At 43.1% G+C, this 22,638-nt stretch overlaps 2 protein-coding genes across 3 annotated transcripts in view; one reads left to right on the top strand and one right to left on the bottom strand.

The window, feature by feature from the left end:
- Positions 1-1,092: 1,092 nt before the first annotated feature.
- On the bottom strand, positions 1,093-7,974 carry LOC129868671 (pre-mRNA-splicing factor RBM22-like). Of its 2 annotated transcripts, XM_055942848.1 has the most exons (11): positions 7,887-7,974; positions 7,447-7,500; positions 7,236-7,265; positions 6,833-6,965; positions 6,566-6,666; positions 4,650-4,822; positions 4,242-4,442; positions 3,941-4,105; positions 3,645-3,736; positions 3,275-3,400; positions 1,093-3,079 (listed from the first exon to the last, which is right to left on the bottom strand). In XM_055942848.1, the coding sequence occupies exons 1-11, from the start codon at positions 7,938-7,940 to the stop codon at positions 2,937-2,939; spliced, it is 1,272 nt and encodes a 423-aa protein (XP_055798823.1). In that variant the 5' UTR covers positions 7,941-7,974; the 3' UTR covers positions 1,093-2,936. The 2 variants fall into 2 exon arrangements, with proteins under 2 accessions (XP_055798823.1, XP_055798824.1); XM_055942849.1 differs by having other exon boundaries at positions 6,833-6,998; positions 7,236-7,500; positions 7,887-7,933.
- A 1,550-nt stretch (positions 7,975-9,524) lies between these two features.
- The window catches only part of LOC129868669 (bifunctional heparan sulfate N-deacetylase/N-sulfotransferase 1-like), a 105,632-nt gene continuing 92,518 nt past the window's right edge, over positions 9,525-22,638 (top strand). The window contains exon 1 of the mRNA XM_055942846.1: positions 9,525-9,895. The gene's annotated coding sequence lies outside the window, so the exon portion shown is untranslated. The remainder of the gene's footprint in view (positions 9,896-22,638) is intronic.

Here is a 22,638-nt window from a genome sequence, read left to right as displayed (position 1 = left end):
CTTGTCTGTATCAGAGCACTTCGACCTGGGGAAAGTGATCGCCGTTCCTAAGGATGTGATGGAGGAGCTCAGCCTGCTGTCTAGTAGAGGTTCTAACAATCCACCTCAAAGGTTACTCTGGTCCTCTGAAAGAAGTTCCTCGTGTGACGTTCAATGACACTGTGATCCCCAAGTTCTACGTCTCCCCATGGCAAGACCAGCTGCTGTCTGCCATCTCTGCCCGTCTCCCTTAGCTGCCTCAGAAAATCACCCCATCCAACTACAGGTGCTTCAACAGGTAAGCCCCAGCTACTGCCTCTGTAGCTGCCCTCAACACACACACACCTTTCAGTTCAGTCTAAGAGTCTCAGTCAAAGAAAGTTCTAGGAGTCTGGTTTCCTTCTTGGCCGGCTTCTGAAACCACTACATATATAAGGTTGCTGTCTGCTTGTGAATCCAGAATGTGGCGCAGGCTCACACACCAGTCTGGGCCACTGAGTAAAGCTTATATTTTAACAAGGCAAAGTCCACACACACACAAAAAAACTCTCAAGACCGATTTATATCTAGACACAAAGGGAAATAACTAATCAAAACTGGTCATCTGTCTTGTGTCACTCAACTTTGAGATGGTCTCTTCACACCATGCTACCATGACCCACACACTAGAGGGCTTTTGAGAAGAAAGAGGGCAAATGTAATATATGGTTATACTTACTAATTCAAATCCTGACACCCATTTATTTCTGTAAGGGCCCCAATGCCATTTAGAGGGACAGCAGATAGTGTGTGGAAATTCCCCCTGCCTGAGTTTGAGCTTCTGCAGGCCCGTGTTGAGCCTAGTCTGACCTGGGAGAGCATGTGTGACCATCCCAACTTCATCTGCACCCCCAGGGGCTGGGCCACCCAGTACTCTGATAAAATTAAGACTTCATACCGGTGACACCATGACCGCTTTAGAACTTAGATGACAAATGATTTGCCGAGGCCTTATCTTTGTACTCTTCCATACATAAACTGGGAGTCCAAATAGTGGATATTTGCTGTGTTTCTTGAGAAAATGCTGTTCACTCCCTGTCTTTTTCTGCCACAACTAATGAGATCAAGAATGCCTTAAACCAGGTAATTCTTTATCAAGGACGGAGCTTGGTAAACTATGTACATAACTTTTCAAATGAAAGGATAATATTCATGAAGCTAAAATGTGACAACCATACACTTCAACAGTTCTATTAAAACAAAGACATTTACAATTCTACAGAGACATGGACAACTTCATCAATCTTTAGCTAATAGTGCCACCACTTGGAAGTAAATGGTCTTAACAATTGGAATTTCTGAAGACCGTTAAAGCTGTAGTACTTGATGAAATTGCCATGTCCATTTGGGATATTACAACAAAAACATACATGAACACTTCCCCCCACTTTGACACTGTTGCACACACGATAGAGCAGAATATGTACTACATAAAAAAAATTGCCACGGTGCTCACCTCCATTTCAACAACAACATAAATAAAGGAGCCGTTTGCCCTAATGAGGACTCCATCTTTAACGTCTGACAATTCTGCACAAAATACATGATATACAGAATAATTTTGTACAAATGGAAATAGTTTGACATTTTCTTGTATAAGAAATATTTGTACAATATGCACATTTTGCAAACATAAACCTTCCTCCTTTCAAATCTAGAAGCCATCAGAGTTAGAACCAGGGGTTGGAAAATAAATAATTTTACGATCGTTTCATTTTGAACAGAACCATTATTTTCTTTCATTCCGTTTCCCTTTTCTGACCAGCAAAATAAAGTTCTGAACCGGTTCGAACATACAGTTCCTTCCTATTCCTTTTTAAACCTCTGAAATATTCATTTTTGTTTACATTTAGCTCAACATTAAATTACTTCACCAAACAGTGCGGATAGAGCAGCTTGCTGTGGAGCGCGTAAGCGATTTAATCTGTATAGGAAAGTCGTTAAGAGCAAATAGTATTTTGCAGTAACAGCATGGTTTAATCATAATGAGAGACAAACACACACACACTGTGTGTAGGGCGTGAAATGCAACAGAACATTTGAGGGTGAGGAGAGAGAGAGGATGGAGGAAGCTTGCCTTGAAGCGCTGGGCATCTTGTTATGATATGCATTATCTGAATTAGGCCCACAGAATTATACCTACGGAGGATCGGCTTCTATAGAGGAACTTTGAACATCACTGAACTTCCGAGTTGGTTTAATGTTGGACCAGATCAAACATTAGCTAACAAGCTTGTGTGTGCAGAGCAGAACTAGAATTAAAAACACATCTAACCTTTATGTAGTTAATACATCCAATGTGAGGTGTGAAAACAATAGTATCCTTAACTATCATTGAAAAAGTCAATTCATTCTTTAAATAAACATCTCTCCCTAATTTCTGAAGTATGCGTGTAACGTCATCAGTAGGCCACAGTAACCTATGCTTCAGAGGGGAGGGGCAAGTCACCAACACACACACCCACTGGCAAAGATTTCCAGCTGGAAGGCAGACGCTGGAATAAGTTTGAGTGACAGAGAGGGCTTTGCAGAGGTGCTTCGTTGCGATTTTTTGTGGACTGTTCCGGAACACTATAGATCACGTTTTCAGTTCGGCTTCTTTTACTCAAATAATTTATTTTCGGTTCTGCTCCCTGAAACGCTTCCAACCCTTGGTTAGAACATAGGTTCAAACGGAGGAAGGTTTAAGGAACCATTAAAAATGACACTGTTCAGAACTCCCTTTTCCTAACCAGCGAGACCTTGCTGGTGCACAAACAGAGGTTATCCTCTAGAACACGGATCTCACATCAGTGAAATGTGCCTACAGTTACCGTGCCTGGTTTGTTTATAGGGTGAAGTTGATCATTTGGTAAGGAATTGGTACAAGACTAAATTAAAATGTCATTAAAAACAGCAATCACTATTAACAGTAGGGCCTAGGAGCCTCCGTGACGACTGGCGTGTGCACCCATGCGTTGTGGATCCTGGGAGGGGTAGTGGACATGGCCAGGAGGCCTCATCCCCATGGGATGGGGTATCACCATGGGGTCCATGGAGTGGAACATTGGTGGGCCAAAGCCTGTAGAGATGGAAAGACCACAAGTTATAAATCCTTAGTGCTGCTGATCTGCTTTGGGGGTTAAACAAAGTCTTATACAGATAGACAGAGTACATTAGGACTCGGGATAATAAAACACTTCTTTCAAATGTGGTCCTCTACAGGGGGGAAAGTATGGGAAAAGGTGGGAGAAGAATTCATGGGACTCTTGTTTACCTGGAGGGGGCATAGCCACGCCGGGGGGTGGGGGTAGACTGATGTTCATGACAGGGGGGGCTGAGTTGGGGCCCAGGTTGAAATAGTTGGTAGGGGCATCTTCATCCACAGGTGGCAGAGGTAGCGCTGCAGGACAGAGACAGAGGGTCAGTATTGACAATCACATTATTGGAAGTGTATGGTAAAATGTGAGAGTTTTACTACTAAAAGATAAAAGTATAGCTCTCGCGTGTCCGGTGCTTCTACATCTGCATTGCTTGCTTGCTTTTTGGGGTTTTAGGCTTTTTTCCCCCTGGTATCTGTATAGCACTTTGTGACAAATACTAACATTAAAAAGTCTTTATAAATAAATGTAATTAATTGCCCTCACCTCCAGGCAGTCCAGGTACCGGCTCCAGCTTCATCCCCATCTCAGTCACCCCTTCCCTCTCCCTTCCCTCCTTCCCCCTTGCTCCCTGGGACCTGGGACAGAACACATATCAATCAATTAATGTCACACTGTGGGCATTTATACTGGGTTGAAAATGCACAGCTTGTAATATCTATGCTAACAGAGCTATCAATCAACAGACGAATGGGAACCTGCTGGCACAGCCATCTGTCACTAGTATTACAAACCACAGGTGTAAGTGTATGAGATTGTCATATCAGAGGGTGGGACTTTACCTGCCCCACTTGACGTTGAGTCTGCGACCTTTGATAATGAGCTTGTTGAAGGATTTCTCAGCAGCCAACTCTGCAGCCTGACGGGTGGCAAACTGGATGAAGGCACACTGCTGCCTCTGAACGATGGTGGTGGTCCGGATCTCCCCAAACTGGTAGAAATGGTTCCTGTTTGGAGGCACGCGGTTACAGCACGACTGCCGCACCCAACCATTGTAAACATTCAGGAAAGCACACGTGACAAAATTTCATATGCTTCATTTGGAGTAAAATGTACTACATTCATTCCCGAGCAGACACTCACCTGAGCTCTGAGTCAGTGATGGAGTCTCCGAGCCCCCCCACATACAGCGTAGTGATGGACTTGTCCTCTGGCGTATCCAGTCTAGGCATGGTGGAGGCCCTCTTCAGCAGCTTGTCAGCCACAGGGTCGTTGATACCATAGTAACGGTCCTTAATGTTCTGGTCTGCCAGGGGATCGTCAGGATCAGTTGGCTTCTCATGCCTGGAGTTCAGTAGTTCATAGTTAATGAGAGTTAAAGCAAAACATATGTCAACATCCTTGGAAACAATCTTATCTTGGACAAAGTAGATAATCAGACCTTAAGTTAACTTTTTCCATTGGCTCATAAGTAAACAGCTGCCTGATGTTTAACACGTGTGTCAAGTCTCTCTTTGCACCTTTGGTTTCATGATGTTGACAGTTGCTCACCTGTAGGGACACTCTTCTCCTCTCTTACATTCTCCCTTCACCCAAAAGGAGCAGATGTGTGGTCTGTTCCTCTTGTAGTAAGGCGTGGTGCGGGCTAGCTTCAGCAGCATGTCACTAGAGCTGGGGGCCTTACCCAGGAGACCCACTGGCCGTGTACCATCAGAGTTCCCGATCTGCGGTCAGGAAAGAGCTACTGTCAAGAGGGTGCATTTTTGGTTCCATTAAAACTAAAGCACCACCGATATTGGTATTTTGGGTCCGATACCTATTCTGATTTTTGGGCGGACAACTTACTGTTACATCTGCCGAGGAAATAAAAAAGGCACGATTTTTACACACCAAGTTCTCATAAATTGTCAACCAAAAGAGCAATTGTAGAAGACAAAGGTTTCAAATGTTGAATTTTTACATTGTGACAGTAATGACACATCATGAATGGTCACAGGTGTTCAGATCTGTTTCCGGTTCGGGTGGAATCCGGTTCATGCGTTTCCATGGCTTTCTTTTGCAAATTACTATGAATGAATGAACTTATTTCGTAAAACTTAGCAATACTAAACAAAATATTATGGTGTGGGACATACACTGCTCAAAAAAATAATGGGAACACTTAAACAACACAATGTAACTCCAAGTCAATCACACTTCTGTGAAATCAAACTGTCCACTTAGGAAGCAACACTGATTGACAATAAATGTCACATGCTGTTGTGCAAATGGAATAGACAACAGGTGGAAATTATAGGCAATTAGCAAGACACCCCCAATAAAGGAGTGATTCTGCAGGTGGTGACCACAGACCACTTCTCAGTTCCTATGCTTCCTGGCTGATGTTTTGGTCACTTTTGAATGCTGGCGGTGCTCTCACTCTAGTGGTAGCATGAGACGGAGTCTACAACCCACACAAGTGGCTCAGGTAGTGCAGCTCATCCAGGATGGCACATCAATGCGAGCTGTGGCAAGAAGGTTTGCTGTGTCTGTCAGCGTAGTGTCCAGAGCATGGAGGCGCTACCAGGAGACAGGCCAGTACATCAGGAGACGTGGAGGAGGCCGTAGGAGGACAACAACCCTTTTGTCTATTCCATTTGCACAACAGCATGTGAAATTTATTGTCAATCAGTGTTGCTTCCTAAGTGGACAGTTTGATTTCACAGAAGTGTGATTGACGTGGAGTTACATTGTGTTGTTTAAGTGTTCCCTTTATTTTTTTGAGCAGTGTATATTGTGTGACAAGAAATAACTAGCAGGTCTATTTCGCTCCAGCAGCTAGAATTTGTCCGTCCACAATTAAACTGTGGGAAGATGGCATCTCTCAGCACCAGACAATAGAAAGAGCTGTCCGCTACTATACAAGAGATTGTTTGTGAGGAGATCACCTCTGCCCTCGACTTACAACTCAAACCCATAAATGAATCATTGGCAGTGTTCACTGCTAAAGTGGATACCTATTCAACAAGTACTCAGATGAGCATGATATTTCCTATCGGTAAAGGGCCAATATTGGCTGATAATATCGGTGAAACTATATATTCGCCAGCCTCTAATTAAAACCAGGGTGTTCGATTTTACAGGAAACCTCATGAAGAATGAAATAATGATGAATGACCTGGCCATGAAGGTACACAACTCAGACAAGAGGACCAAAGAGCAGATATTTTTGGGTGGTACTCAAATCAGTGAGTAAACATGGTCTGGAATCTTTCCAAGGGAAAATGAGAAGGGTCAAAGGGTGCCATCTGAACCTTCTTGGCATGAACATAATGTAAGGATATTTACGAAGCAAGCCAAGTTATATGACAGAATGTAAACGTAGATCTGTCTGATAACATTAACGACACAATTAGAAGTTTACTCGCGGGACTCAGATCTTAATGTTAGGAATGACCTTTTATCTTAAATAAGGGAAAATACATCACCTCTCTTTCCATGTTCTGAGTGTAGTATTCCTTGTTCACATCGGATTTTGGCACGTCGTCCTTGATTGACAGCCCAGTGTCTCGGACCTGTATTGGCAAGCCTAGACGGAATTATGTCAATTTAGACAACAGCCACCCTGAATGTGTCTGAAGTGCAATAGCTCTATTTTATACCCGTACAACTATGTGTATGTTCATTCTCTGGATGGTAACAGGCATAACCTGGCCAGAGGATGAGTGTTCCAAAAACTGTCTTTGTTGACTCACCATACTCTAGATCCAGAAGGCACGTCTGACAGACATTCTTCATCTTACTGCACGTCTGGCACACCTCTGTCTTTTTGAATCGCATGCGGGTCCCAGGACACCATCGGAACACTGTGAAGGGCCTGGCACATATCTAAGCAGGACATAGCGGTAGCAGGGTGTCCGCCTGTTTAGATTGCAGTTTCATACTCTGTACTTTAGTATGGTTCTTTAACTCCAGTGTTGGAGAGCTGATGTATATGTGCAGGCTCTCTTTCCAGCCTAGCAGTAGCTCATACAAAAACATCAGCTAGTCATAGATTGCACATGCAGTATCTCCTCAGAACCTAAGTTGGAGAACTCTGCTATACGAGTAAACAATGACTGATTATCCAAGTAAGAATGAATTAACTTAATTTCTTACCTTGCACTCCTTGCCATATTTCTCCTTGGTCTATCAAACAGAAACAGTGTGATACAGGGCGAGTTTTTTAAATAACCATAACTAGAAGAACATGTCAATCAAAATAACAGGTTTCAGCCATAGAGATATGGTGTCACATGAAATTCAGCATAAAATTGTTAACAGTTAACTCCTACAGAACAATAACCAAAAGACAATTGATTAAACTTGCCATTCGAATATAAGGATTCTCTCCAAGACATGTCTGGCAGAGAATAGGAAAGTCCTGCGTAAGGGAAGATTAGTACATTACAGTAACAAACAAAACAATTCATGTCAGCTAGCAAACTTACTAAGGTTAGCTCGAACCAATTTTTGTTCACATGTTTAGCTACCTACGTAACTGTGAATGTTTTTGTTTTATTTTGTTAGCGCAACGACTTGGTAAACTAGCTAGAAACCATATATGATTTGTACTGTTATTATTGGGCGACTCCATGCCAGTTAGGTATTAGCTAACATTAGCTAGTTAAGCGAGCTCAAATGACAACACTTGCCTAGTACAACGCTACCACCGCTTATTGACACAGTCAATGTCACGGAATAACAATTACAAATGACATATTCCTTTCAAATAATTCTGATTAAATGACAATGTAATTTCAAACATACCGCGTCTTCCCAATTTTGTCTGTTGTAAATATTAGCTCCTAAAGATGTCGCCATTTTTAAAAAGTTTGCTTCCCAGTATGCAATGCAGCAAAAGCATCTCACGTGATCAGACCAAAAACACGCACACGCGTTCACACACACGCTTTTATAAAAGTGTATAACTATTATTTCACAGTCGAAACAACGTCTTTAACAATTATTTGGATAATTTTAATGTGTGGATCATTTGGAGATAATTTTCATGTGTATTGTGAATACTTCTACCAGCATGGTTGTGCGTATATAGCTGTTGCTCATTGAGGAAAGGGGTAAAGTAAATCACCCCCAGTCTCTCACGTGGGTTTTTTTTTTTGTTAAATTATCTGATCGGATTAAATGTTAGAATTGGGTTTTGAAAACTTAAAAAAATATGTATTATTATAAGGATTTGGTAACCTAATCTGACCTTTAAACAGGATTATATGTTTTTGTTGCGTTTTTCAAAACTCAAAGAAAGTGATTAGGAAAATGTTGATGCGAAAATCTGGATTATTTTGTTTCTTACATCTGTTCTTACATCTGAAAACCAAAGGTTAATCATGTTAAATGAACTGCGGTATAGGTAGGCTATGTTGTCAGTTATTTTGAGAAGTGTCTAGTAAATGCAAGTATGTGAGTTTTATAATTGTTTTTTCCTTGGGTCATCCTTACCCCATGGAAGTTGACATTTTAAATTCTTAAGTAAAGGTTAGGGTTATGGCTAGGCTAAGGGTTTAGGGTAGGGATTTCCTAAGGACCCCGGATAGCACTAACCATACATTTATTCATGTAGTTTAGTCATCCCTTTTTCCTATGACAGTGTAGACAAAGTAGCCTATCACAATCTGTCCAGTGGAGGGCAAAGTGTAGGCCTGTTCAAAGCACTGAAAATCCAGATTCTGTGATCTTGATATTGTGGTATCTAGATCAGAAGGATCCTATCTGATTATTTTCTGAAAAAAATGGCTAAAAAACAGCTAGATTGATCTGATCCTGAATAGCAAAAAAGACAATTTCAAATACGGATCATTCTGATCCAGATAAAAAGTTTTGAAAAACTGGGCCATGACTGTGATGATTAACAGCATGGCCTGAGCAGAGGTAAAAAATACTACTATGTATCTGTAAAGTCATAAGAATAACCAGGATTAGGGATTAACACATTTATGTATTTTAGTGATTTCATAAATGCATTATAGCAGGCACAGGTGTAAAGAGGTATGTTTCTGTTGAAGAGCAATGGATCAACTCTCACAGAAGACTTCGGATCCCTGCCCCATTCGTGTCATAAGGCATCTATATAGTATGAAACCCATGCCTTCAGAGAGAGAGGAGAGGCCGAGATGGAGCGAGTGAGAGAAGAGATAGAGATTATTGTGATTCTTATCCCATCGTGAATGTTCAGTGGAATGTGTAATTTTTGTAATTTTTAATTACAGCCTATATTCAACAAAACAACAATATAATATAATATATATATATAATCCCAAACTAATGTTGCAAAGAGCCTCATCAGTTTGTTGACCCTTTGTTTTTAGGGGGGGAATCAGTCGAGGTATTGTTACGTCATCTAGCGACCATTCGCTACTCTCCGAGAAGGCGACCAGGGGTGTATTCATTGCGTATTGAAACGGAAACCGTTCACATTTTAAGAACCAAACAGAGCAAATGGAACAAAACGTTGCGAGTGCTACCTGCATTTGTCCAATATAAACTCTCGTTTTCGTTGCAAAAGCATTTTCAGTTTGAAGGAAACGGGTTCTGTTGCAAAACGTTTAACAACAGACAAAAGGTTTTGCAACAGAATCGGCTTAATGAATACTCCCAAGTAGAAGGAGTGAGGCGAGTCCACTCGTGTTTCTCTCACCCTAGGAGTAGGCTAAATCTAAACCGGGACGCCCCAATTCTGGTAAAGCTACTGCCTAAATCCGAACTTCAAGTCCAGCTTTTATACAACAAGCTTTGATCGTGTCGATGAAACAATCAAGTGGGTAAGTTAAATGGGTTTGTGTAGGAAGCGTGCTGCAGGAAACACACGCGTTCCCGGAGAACGCTACTGTACTTAATAACGTTAGCCTCTGAAAGTCTCCGCTTCTCCAAATTCGAGAAATTTGGAGACGCGGGGAGCCCGCTACTGTAGCTACAACGACAGAGAAACGAGGACATCGTTAGTTAGATATGTGAACCTTTTAAATTGTTGTCTAAAATCGTAAATACGGTTGATCGCGACCTATATTTACAACAATAAAACAAAGAGTACACAGTGATTTATTAACCTGGTAAACTGCAATGCTAATGCATGATGATAGCTAGCTTATCTGGTAACGTTAGCTTCACACTGATTCAGCTAGCCTGCCAACTAACTAACGTTAGTTCTGCTAGCCCAGCTAAACCATGAGTTGAAAACAGCCAGCTATTTTCGGTGTACAGAATCGATCAAGCTAACTAACCAGCCAGGGAGGATAGTATTTAACGTTAAAGCTTTTGTGTCCATGCACAGTTGCTGAGTGAATGTTTTTTTTCTCCAGAAGGATCACTTTGTGATGATGAATATAAAACAACATAGTAACATGGATATCAATGTTGAATGCATCTTATTATGCCAGTGCTTAAATGTAACCATTTAAGAACCCCAGTGATGGAGCCTACTACTGCAATGCAATGCACACGTAAACAGCAACATGTCCTGTTTTGTCTATACTTGGCGCTAGCTAACGTTACTAGCTGACAATGTTGCCAAATTGTGCACACAGTTTGAGTGTTATAATAGAAGTGTAGCCAACTACAAATACATTTTTGGATGGCGTGGGTAAGCTCTTTTACATTTATTTAACCTTTATTTAACTTGGCAAGTCAGTTAAGAACAAATTCTTATTTACAATAACGGCATTCCCCGGCCTAACCCGGGCGGCGCCCACTATGGGACTCCCAATTACGGCTAGTTGTGATACAGCCTGGAATCGAACCAAGGTCTGTAGTGACGCTTTTAGCACTGAGATGCGGTGTCTCAGACCGCTGCGCCACTCGGGAGCCCCATTTTCTTTGCACTCATATTCTCAGAGGATCTGCAAGATGTTTTTGCCTTGGTCACCCTCCCCCTTGAAATTGTTTTAGCAGAGCAGTTCTGACCATATTGTATTCCTTTTCTGTGAAAAGTGGATTACGTTTCTAGATTCAGGCATATGCCATTTCCTATAGCAATATGCTTTGCCTACTTCTTTCTGTTCCTGTTGGTCAGTTGTCAGTACACTGGGTCAGATTGCTTTCTGCCAAACACTTTCGGGAGTGATCACTTCATTTGGCTGTATTTTGCAATGTTTTAAACCTTAGACCCCACTTTATTTGGAAATAAAAGAAACCTATGTTGTTTTTTGACATTTAAACATCAACAGGTTCCCTTTGCATACTTATGCATACAATGTGTTTTTCTTCATGCTGTGAGACAGACGTCAGTGTGCTGCTGACAGTTTAGCTTCCTCCACTGTCCCTGTCCCCATACCAGGCTCGAACCAGTGATCCTCTGCTTGCGTGACCACCAACCTTGACAACTTACCAACCGTTTGAGCTATTATTCGATAGCTCCATCAGCGAGGGCTTATCATAAGTTACACTGCACATGCAGCACAGAAAATGTTCCCTCACTGTGTCAGGTTAAGCTTTCCTTTATCATGGGATTGGACTCAGTCAACCTTCCAATCCTTGGACCTCTAGTCTAAACCTCCCTCACTGAGCACTTGCTGTGCTACTCCACAGGGTGCTTCCCTCTCTCCTATAGTGGGTCACAGTCCACCACCACCACTTAGGCAAATTAATCAGAATCTGCGCATAGCCCCGCATAGCCCCCCCCCCCCCCCCTGGGAGATGGCTTATTTGTAGAGTGATGATGATTTGGGCTACATAAATAAAATTGCAATGCATACATTTGGTTCTGATGTTACGTAAGTCTACGCAGAACGATGTTGACATTACATCTATTAATATCATGTTTACTTTAGGGTGCACCTGACCTGATTAGTTAGTGTCTTACATAATGCTATTTATTCAGTTTTTGACTTTTTATTTGACAGATTTATCTAAAGGTACATTTTTCAAATGGATCTCATTTAATCTATTTTATCTGTCAGAAATCTGCCTTCACTCATATCTCATGCCATAACATTAGACAATGGTACTGTTCATGCACAAATATTATGTTATTGTAAACCACTATGTGGAATTGGTATTTTACTGCATTCAACAGATGTTGGTTTCCAGTTTTTGCAGTAGCCTATGCTCTGACTCTCCTAAAACCCAAACCCCACCCTCTGCCCTCCCAAGTCCATGATGTATGCTCCCCTCTCACAAGGCACTTTGTTTGCCTGACATGAAGCACTGACATGAATGCGATTGCTCGTCTTTGATGAAACACATCATTGTATGGAGAGAGTCCCAGTCGCTCTGCCAACTTTCTGCCTCTAGACTTCACTGTGATGTTAGGTTGGTGAACACATGTGCTGCTGGATGTTACAGGCCTGTGGTTGATTGGCCACAGTCATTGTACAGTAGTTAGAGCGCCCCACTAATGATGTGATCATACCTTTTCATCATGGTTACCAGGACTCATTGGCTACACTAGTTTTTCCATTTTTATCCAGGGCGAATGGAGAACGAAAATATCATTTATCTATTTCACTTATTGAGTTTAATCACAGAAACGCTTCACCTATGTAATGGATAGTAAATAATATCCAAGACTTTCCTTAAGCCACCATTAGTGACTTTTTGGCCATAAGCAATTACGTTTTGGCCTATCTTGTGGTGGTATAATCTGTGTAATGGACCTTTAGCAAAATGAAGACCAGATGTTTTTACACTATAATCTTTTAATATGTTTTATGGCCCGGACTGTAGATTTTAGTGTACTTGAGAATTATACCTCGGCTTTGAAATGCTCTTTAAAAAAAACACTTTTTGTAGGTATGATCAAGATCATCCTCCACTTGTGCAATATCCATTAGTATATTCCATTAAACTGTTACCATAGATAGATGGTTACGTAATAATGTACTGCAGATTGATATGCCCCTCGATTAATGGCATCCAGTCCCTGCTTCCATGACCTGTCAGTGTCCGGTTGCAACTCAACTGAGTTCTAATGTATCCCTAATTGATGGTGAAACAATCTACTTAAAGGTGCAATATGCAGAAATTGCTCCGCCATTTCCTGTGCTGCAAAAATTCTAATAGTTCACCTATTTTCAGTTCACCTATTTTCAGTTTATGACAAAAGAAGCCATGTATAGTGTAGAGAATCATTGTACCATCTAAACCGCTTTCAAATATATTTTTAATTCAGCAGTATGAAGTTGATATACGAAACCGAAAGTAAAAGACGCGAAAAACGGACCTTTAGAATGGGAAGCATAGAAATAGCGCACATAGAACAGATCTGTCACTTCTTAGACTTGCTTCCAATGAGTGACATCTATAACACACATTTCTTTGTTACATTTTGCAGCTTTAAAGAACCCCTGAGGCTGTGAAGCATGACCTGGGTTGCTCATCAAGCCATCTATTGTTTGATCGTGTAGTAATATTACAAATTATTGGAAAGTATGATGAATACAAGTTAAGTACCTCCTCTCCCATTCAGATTGGCTCTGTAGAACAATAGGCTATCTGCATCAGGGTGTGTTCTACATGGTCCATGAATGAACAAAAGTAGTACCGGTAAGATGATGTATTCTAGTCAAGATATTCCACTATTGGGTCTGTAGGCCAAACTATATTTGTACACGTGCAATACTCATTGCCGCTTAACTCAATTCCATACATTCTGGCAGTACACTTCCTTACAAAGCAAAACAATTTACCAAAACAATTAAATGGCTACTACTGCCACTTGTGATGAGTGATGGTCAGGAGGAGGGTTGGTTGTCCCCGTCTGTGGCTGTTGGTAACCAGAAGTAAAGGAACCGGACCACATAATGCCTATGGCCCTGTGTGCCTGTCACTGGTCCTCTCCCCAGTCCTCATGCTGCCAGCCAGCCAGTGCCTCTCTCTCCTCCAGCTCTCATTCTGTTCGACACGGAGGAAAGAGTAATTAATCTCCAGGAGGAGCGTGCCAAATCTAGGGACTGCATAACAATTTGTCTTCTTCGCAGGGGCACTGCCAAGTTCTGCCTGGCCCAGTATCTCCCTCCACCCTCCCTGCTGGAACCGACACTGAGCAAGCTGTCACTTTGCCTCTTTGTCAACACAGGGATATTTGTGTTCAACTCACCCAAGTATCAACTCCTTCTCATTCGCGGTAGAATACATCAGCAGCTGGCCTCTTATCTCTTGGCACAGCGAGCCGCTTGACTTCATTAATAAGGTGCATGTGTTGTTCTGGAAGTGTGTGGGGTCAAAGTTCAGACAGTGAAGGATAACGATATGATGTCTAACTGATCTGAAGTAAGGCACAGGGCAAATGATAGGCCCAGTTTGCCACAGTTTGCTTTTAGTTCAGTAAAGGCCTAGCCCCCATCTGTTGTAAAACCTTCCAAGTCAGACATACTGTATTCAAAGTCCTGGTTCTGTGTTTGTCTGCGCGTGTACACGAGCCAACTAGCTGATTCTCTGTAATGACTGGGATTACTCTGTTGATCCATCATCTTAGACTAATGATTATCCAGGGGTCCTTGCTACTATTGTAAACCACACTAATGTAATTTGTTTGACAGAGATCAGTTCCTTAGGTTTACACTGCTGGGATTCTTTTTGACTGGTTAAAATGGAATTAGAATTGATTGAGAGTAGCGTGATAGAACAATGGGGACTCGCTGTCTGCTTGCATGTTTGGAACGCAGTTCATGGGAGTATGACAAAGAGTGACACTAAATGCTCTAAGAATGTGCTACTGTTTCATACTCGTGAGTCACTTGTTCGTCTGCGGAGACTACAGTTAATGAAGTTTGTTGACAGTATGGTTCTGCTCTTTTATCCAACAGTGTTTGTGCCTGTCTGATTTAGTCCTGTTTGACCCGGCAGAGCGTCAGGCATTCAGGTCCAGATTGATTTCATGAGAGTAGATCAGAGAAGATTCTCACCAACAAAATCTGCGCACCGAGTTAGATCTGGCTGAAAAAATGTCTCTACATTTCCTGACAGATGGGCAGCATTTGGGAAAACATCCAATCATTTATCCCCCCCCCCCCCCCCCCCTCTCATATCCACATTGCCGTTGTTGTTGTCACAGCTGATGTGAACAGCGTTGTTGACTCAGTAAAGGGCCTCTGACACATGAGCCACCATGTTTCGGTGTGTGCCAAATTAGCACAGCTAGGCTAGATGGGCTGCTGTTTACTCAATTGGCCATTGCCAGCTTGCACTCACAGTTGCAACAACAATGCTCTCATAAACGCACTACGTTCAATGCATGCTCTCTCAATATAAATGTACATTTTCACACTGTACGGTTTATTAAATGGCAATAGCAACAACACATACTGGCATGTCAATAGCAACAACCGGTATTTACCAGCATGTCAAATCCACTGATCTGACAAACCAGTGAGGTCTAAAATGCACATGTTAGTGTCATGGTCATTGCCCAGGCCAGCAGTGAAAATGTCACAGGAATAATGCTGAGTATGATGTTAATCTGAGTATGATCCGATAATCCAGTGGGCATGAGCCTTGCAGCTCGGCCACTGCAGGTGGTTGTATTAGCCCTGCATCTGTAATCACATGGATCCAGATAAACACGCAGCCAGCGTGAATTACATGTCTTTGACTCTGTAAATGTCGCAATACACACACACACACACACACACACAGTGGCATACAATCCCCCAGGTATCAGACTGCCATTCCTTTCATTTTCAGTCAGCCATGATACAGTAGGAAATCTGCTGCTTGTTAATTTACCCTGAAGTGAGATTGGCATGATGGTACCAGTCTGCAGTAGAGCTTAGCGATGTATTTTCTGATCCAAGATGGTGTAGCAGTCGGACGTGTGTGTGTTTGTCTTCGTTTTATCCTGTGTAAATAGCCGGTCTTTTTCCTGTATATCTTAATCTCAATTTCTATCTACGAACTAAATATACTTTTCTGCATCCCGCCTCACCCAATGTGGTACGGATCTGCTATTTTTTTTTCCTTATAACTGGAACTTCCACCAGGAGCTAGCCAGCTAACTAGCTACATTCTTAGCCACGGCTAGCGGTCTTCACCTTTTTCTCAGTCACCAGCCAGCCTTAGCTCGGACAATACCTGCCAGTCTGCACAGCGAGATATCAACCCAGAGCATATCGGGCTGCTTCTCTCTACCACATCACTGGATTCCTGCCGCTCTGGATCATTACACCGGATCATCGCAGCTAGCTAGCTGCAAACGAGTGGCTACTGTTAGCTAACGCCTCTGTCCCGAAGCAAACACCAGCTAGCCTTGCGCTAGCCTCGAGCTAGGCCCATATACCAGCTAATTCTAGGGCTACAATACCTCCTTTGCCAACTGGCAATCCATCACGACTGGACTGCCGACGTGATCGCCCGATGTGGTCTCAACAGGCTATTCTGTTACGTCGCCGAAGAACCTTCTACTAGCCCCGGCCCGCTAACTTTTCTGAACGCTGTGTCCCCTGCTCGTCTAGCGTAGTAGTGACTGCCGAACGACACTCTGACTCACCTATTGCTGCTCTTTTGACCCTATGATCACTCGGCTACACAGCTGGTGCCCCCTGGACTGTTTCAATAACACGGTACCTCATTTTGTTTACCTGTTGGCCCCAGCCTCAAATTCAGGTCCTGTATGTACCTAACTGACCCGCTCTGCCCATTCATCGCCATTTACCCGTTGTTGTCTTAGCGCTCCTGATCAACACCTGTGATTTGTTTTATGACTCTCTCTAATGTTAATGTCTTGTCTACTGCTGTCTTGGCTAGTTCTCATTGTTTTATTTCACTGTAGAGCCCTCAGTCCCGCTCAACATGCCTTAGCTCTTTTGTCCCACCCCACACACATGCAGAGACCTCACCTGGATTAACTGGTGCCTCCAGAGATGAAACCTCTCATCGTCACTCAACGCCTAGGTTTACCTCCACTGTACTCACATCCTACATTATGTACATTATGCTCTGAATCTATTCTACCACGCCCAGAAATCTGCTCCTTTTATTCTCTGTTCCCAAAGCAGTGGACGACCAGTTCTCATAGCCTTTAGCCGTACCCTTATCCTACTCATCCTCTGTTCCTCTGGTGATGTAGAGGTTAACCCAGGCTCTGTAGCCCCCAGTTCCACACCTATTCCCCAGGCGCTATCATTTGTTGACGTCGGTAACCGTAAAAGCCTTGGTTTCATGCATGTTAACATTAGAAACCTCCTCCCTAAGTTTGTTTTATTCACTGCTTTACCACACTCCGCCAACCCGGATGTCCTAGCCGTGTCTGAATCCTGGCTTAGGAAAGCCACCAAAAATCCTGGAATTTCCATCCCTATCTATAACATTTTCCAACAAGATAAAACTGCCAAAGGAGGCGGAGTTGCAATCTACTGCAGAAATAGCCTGCAGAGTTTTGTCATGCTATCCAGGTCTGTGCCCAAACAATTCGAGCTTCTACTTCTAAATCCACCTTTCCAGAAACAAGTCTCTCACCATTGCCGTTTGTTCTAGACCCCCCTCAGCCACCATCTGTGCCCTGGACACCATATGTGAATTAATTGCCCCCCATTTATCTTCAGAGTTCATGCTGTTAGATGACCTAAACTGGGATATGCTTAACACCCTGGCCGTCCTACAATCTAAGATAGATGCCCTCAATCTCACAGAAATTATCAAGGAACCTACCAGGTACAACCCTAAATCCGTAAACGCGGGCACCCTCATAGATATCATCCTGACCAACCTGCACTCTGAATACACCTCTGCTGTCTTCAACTAGGATCTCAGCGATCACTGCCTCATTGCCTGCGTCCGTAATGGGTCTGCGGTCAAACGACCACTCCTCATCACTGTCAAACACTCCCTAAAACACTTCAGCGAGCAGGCCTTTCTAATTGACCTGGCCCGGGTATCCTGGAAGGATATTGACCTCATTCCATCAGTAGAGGATGTCTGGTTAGTCTTTAAAAGTGCTTTCCTCACCATCTTAAATAAGCATGCCCCATTCAATTTAAAAAAAAACAAAGAACAGATATAGCCCTTGGTTCACTCCAGACTTGACTGCCCTTGACCATCACGAAAACATATTGTGGCGTACTGCATTAGCATCAAATAGCCTCCGTGATATGCAACTTTTCTGGGAAGTTGGGAACCAATATACACAGGCAGTTAGGAAAGCAAAGGCTAGCTTTTTCAAACAGAAATTTGCATCCTGTAGCACAAACTCCAACAAGTTCTGGGACACTGTAAAGTCCAAGGAGAACCTCCTCACAGCTTCACACTGCACTGAGGCTAGGAAACACTGCCATCTCCGATAAATCCACGATAATTTAAAATTTCAATAAGCATTTCTCTACGGCCACCCCTACCCCGGTCAACAGCTCTGCACCCCCCACAGCAACTTGCCCAAGCCTCCCCCACTTCTTCTTCATCCAGATCGCTGATGTTCTGAAAGAGCTGCAAAATCTGGACCCCTACAAATCAGCTGGGCTAGACAATCTGGACCTTCTCTTTCTATAATTATCCTCCACAATTGTTGCAACCCCTATTACTAGCCTGTTCAAGCTCATATCGTCTGAGATCCCTAAAGATTGGAAAGCTGCCGCGGTCATCCCCCTCTTCAAAGGGGGAGACACTCTAGACCCAAACTGTTACAGACCTATATCCATCCTGCCCTTCTAAAGTCTTTGAAAGCCAAGTTAACAAACAGATCACCGACCACTTCGAATCCCACCGTACCTTCTCCACTATGCAATCTGGTTTCCGAGCTGGTCATGGGTGCACCTCAGCCACGCTCAAGGTCCTAAACGATTTCATAACTGCCATCGATAAAAGACAATACTGTACAGCCATCTTCATCGACCCAGCCAAGGCTTTCGACTCTGTCAATCACCGCATTCTTATCGGCAGACTCCACAGCCTTGGTTTCTCAAATGACTGCCTCGCCTGGTTCACCAACTACTTCTCAGACAGAGTTCAGTGTGTCAAATCGGAGGGCCTGTTGTCCGGACCTCTGGCAGTCTCTATGGGGGTGCCACAGGGTTCAATTCTCGGGCCGACTCTTTTCTTTGTATACATCAATGATGTCGCTCTTGCTGGCGGGGTTCTCTGATCCACTTCTATGCAGACGACACCATTCTGTATACATCTGGCCCTTCTTTGGACACTGTGTTAACTAACGTCCAGACGAGCCTCAATGCCATACAACACTCCTTCCGTGGCCTCCAACTGCTCTTAAATGCAAGTAAAACTAAATGCATGCTCTTCAACCGATCGCTTCCCTCACCTGCCCGCCCGTCTAACATCACTACTCTGGATGGTTCTGACTTAGAATATGGGGACAACTACAAATACCTAGGTGTCTGGTTAGACTGTAAACTCTCCTTCCAGACTCAAATTAAGAATCTCCAATCCAAAATTAAATCTAGAATCGGCTTCCTATTTCGCCACAAAGCATCCTTCACTCATGCTGCCAAATCTATCCTCGTAAAACTGACTATCCTACCGATCCTTGACTTCGGCCATGTCATTTACAAAATAGCCTCCAGCACTCTACTCAGACTGCATCCAATTTGTTATCACAGTGCCATCCGTTTTGTCACCAAAGCCCCATATACTACCCACCACTGCGACCTGTATGCTCTCGTTGGCTGGCCCTCTCTTCATATTCATCGCCAAACCCACTGGCTCCAGGTCATCTATAAGTAGGCAGCGTAGCCTAGTGGTTAGAGCGTTGGACTAGTAACCAAATGGTTGCAAGATCGAATCCCCGAGCTGACACGGTACATATCTGTCGTTCTGCCCCTGAACAAGGCAGTTAACCCACTGTTCCTAGGCCGTCATTGAAAATAAGAATTTGTTCTTAACGGACTTGCCTAGTTAAATAAAGGTAAAATTAAAAAAAGTCTATGCTAGGTAAAGCCCCGCCTTATCTCAGCTCACTGGTCACCTTAGCAGCACCCATCCGTAGCACTCGCTCCAGCAGGTATATTTCACTGGTCATTCCCAAAGCCAACTCCTACTTTGGCCGACTTTCCTTCCAGTTCTCTGCTGCCAATGACTGGAACGAATTGCACAAAAAAATACAACAAAAAAAATCGCTGAAGTTGGAGACTTAAGTCTCCCTCACTAACTTTATGCATCAGCTGTCAGAGCAGCTTACCGATCATTGCACCTGTACACAGCCCATCTGTAAATAGCCCACCCAACTACCTCATCCCCATATTGTTATTTATTTTTTGCTTCTTTGCACCCCAGTATCTCTACTTGCACATCTATCACTGTTAATGTTAAATTGTAATTGTTTCACCACTATGGCCTATTTATTGCCTTACCTCCCTAATCTTACTCCATTTGCACACACTGTATATAGATTTTTCTATTGTGTTATTGACTGTACGTTTGTTTATCCCATGTGTAGCTCTGTGTTTGTGTCGAACTGCTTTGTTTTATCTTGGCCAGGTCGCAGTTGTAACTGGCCTACCTGGTTAATTAAATCAAGGTGGAATAATAAAAAATGTATTAGGTTTGTGTGATTTCAGTGTTCTATGTTATTACCGTTACATTTACACCATGCTATCTATTCTACACACATTACGTCTCTGCAGTCCCATATTCTACTGATATGAAGTTATTGGGATTTTTGGGCCGTATCAACCAGCCTTACTCTTCAGTTTCCCCTTGTTACATCAGTCTCCCAGGCCAGGCTTCCACCTCTCTCTTGTACCAGACGATGGAACTGTCACAATGAGTGACTTCTTCAAGCTAGTTTCAGATTTATTTCAGCAGTCAGGGAAATGATCTAATGTCTTTTTTTGAAACGGAATAATTTGAAAAGCATTCAGACAGCTGAAATGTTCAGTCAGACTGTAGGACAGGTCTCTCCCAGCAGGAATAGACTGTATTCCCACATGGATGTAGAGCCGCCTCCTGTCCCCTTGTGTCTCAGGTGCAGTCAGTCGCTCTATTGGTATGCAGCCCTGTCCGCGCCAGTAGATGGATTCTCCATTGAAATGGAAATTGAAAGTTGCCTTACGTAGATTGTGCGGTAAGTAGCTTTGTGTCTTAACAAGCAGCTCATCTCGTCCCTAATGATGAGCCAGTCAGGCACCAATGACTTCATGGGTATTAGCTGCAGAAAGCAGATGTGGCTGAGCATGTTGTTCTGCGTTCCACAGTGGCTTAATTAATTAAATAAAATTGGAGAGAAAAAAACTGAAGCGATTGTCATTCAGTTTTACAATTTTATACCCCTTTCAAACCAAGACGAAAAGCTGCCAACTTTAGCATGCCCGCTTTTTGTTTTCTTTATATCTGAAAGTTATAGCCCGCAAGCAAAGCCTGTACTTACGCTGAGTGTGCAAGATGTCAATAACACCGTGCTAATATTAAGTTTCACCCCCGCTTTGCCCTCAGAACAGCCTCATTTCGTCGGGCATGGACTCTACAAGGTGTCGAGAGCGTTCCACAGGGGACGCTGGCCCATGTTGACGCCAATGCTTTGCACAGTTGTGTCAAGTTGGCTGGATGTCATTGGGTGGTGGGTCATTCTTGAGCATGAAAAGCCCAGAAGCACTGCAGTTCTTATCACCAACCCGTGCGCCTGGCACCTACTAGAATACCTCGTTCACAGGAACTTAAAAATGTTGTCTTGTCCATTCCGTTCACCCTCCGAATGGGGCACACAATCCATGTCTCAAGGCTTAAATATCCTACTTTAACCAGTGTCGCCAAATGTTTTCTTTCTTTACACTCCATGTATATTTCCGGCAACCGACCAAATTTTATTTGTCACATGAGCCGAATACAACAGGTGTAAACTTTACAGTGAAATCCTTACTAACGAGCCTTACTAACGGGGGGGGGGGGGGGGGGGTAAATAAGAAAAAAGGACCCTCTGTAGTGCCTTGCGGTTGGATGCCAAGCAGTTGCCAAGTAGTGATGCAGCTCTCAATGGTGCAACTGTAGAACCAGCTTTGGCGCGAACATTATTTTGTTGTTGGCCGACATCATCAAACTTTTCCTCAAACAGCGACTAAAACAAGCAACTTTCTAGTCAATGTTTTATCTAGCTATCTGGCTAGCCAGCGCATATAATTACCAGAACATATCTGAAAACATTTTGCGTTTAACTGGAGCCAACTTCTTATTGACCGTAACAGGAAAGGTTACATATTTTTACAAGGGAATTGTTTACAAGTATGGCCAGCTTCTCACACGTTGTTGTGAAGAAATGGAAGCAGTGCGTTCTGAGGAATTGAGCACTTGATACCGCTTGCTGTCATGTCAGGTTACCATGATAACGATTGCAACAGCAGGGTCAAACTTCAATGTCTCTTGCTCAGATGCCGGGCAAAGCAATGGCTCTATAGAAGGTGAATGCCAACAAGAAAGGTAACGACGGGGCTGTTTTTGAAATGGGATCATATCAATATTGCCCAATTTTTGTTTTTACAGGCAACATTCCGGGAGTTAGGTATTACATAGCAATTGCTCCTCTTAGTGGAATTTAATGAAATAATTGGATTTATTCTGCCTGTGTACTTGTTCCATTCCAGTTGATGCCCTGTGAGATTGACACAATGTGTTTACACAGGGCCGGGGGAAGAGT

This window comes from Salvelinus fontinalis, chromosome 13 (assembly GCF_029448725.1).
Source record: "Salvelinus fontinalis isolate EN_2023a chromosome 13, ASM2944872v1, whole genome shotgun sequence".
Lineage (NCBI taxonomy): Eukaryota > Metazoa > Chordata > Actinopteri > Salmoniformes > Salmonidae > Salvelinus > Salvelinus fontinalis.
Note: the sequence above shows the minus strand (reverse complement) of the source record. Positions and strands in the feature narration are given on the sequence as shown.

Coding starts and splice junctions, on each gene's coding strand:
- LOC129868671 (XM_055942848.1), bottom strand. CDS start 7,940: ATGGCGACATCTTTAGGAGCTAATATTTACAACAGACAAAATTGGGAA. Junction 6,966..7,235: donor AATATGGCAAGGAGTGCAAG/GTAAGAAATTAA, acceptor TGTCCTGCTTAG/ATATGTGCCAGGCCCTTCAC. Junction 3,080..3,274: donor CGTGGCTATGCCCCCTCCAG/GTAAACAAGAGT, acceptor CCATCTCTACAG/GCTTTGGCCCACCAATGTTC.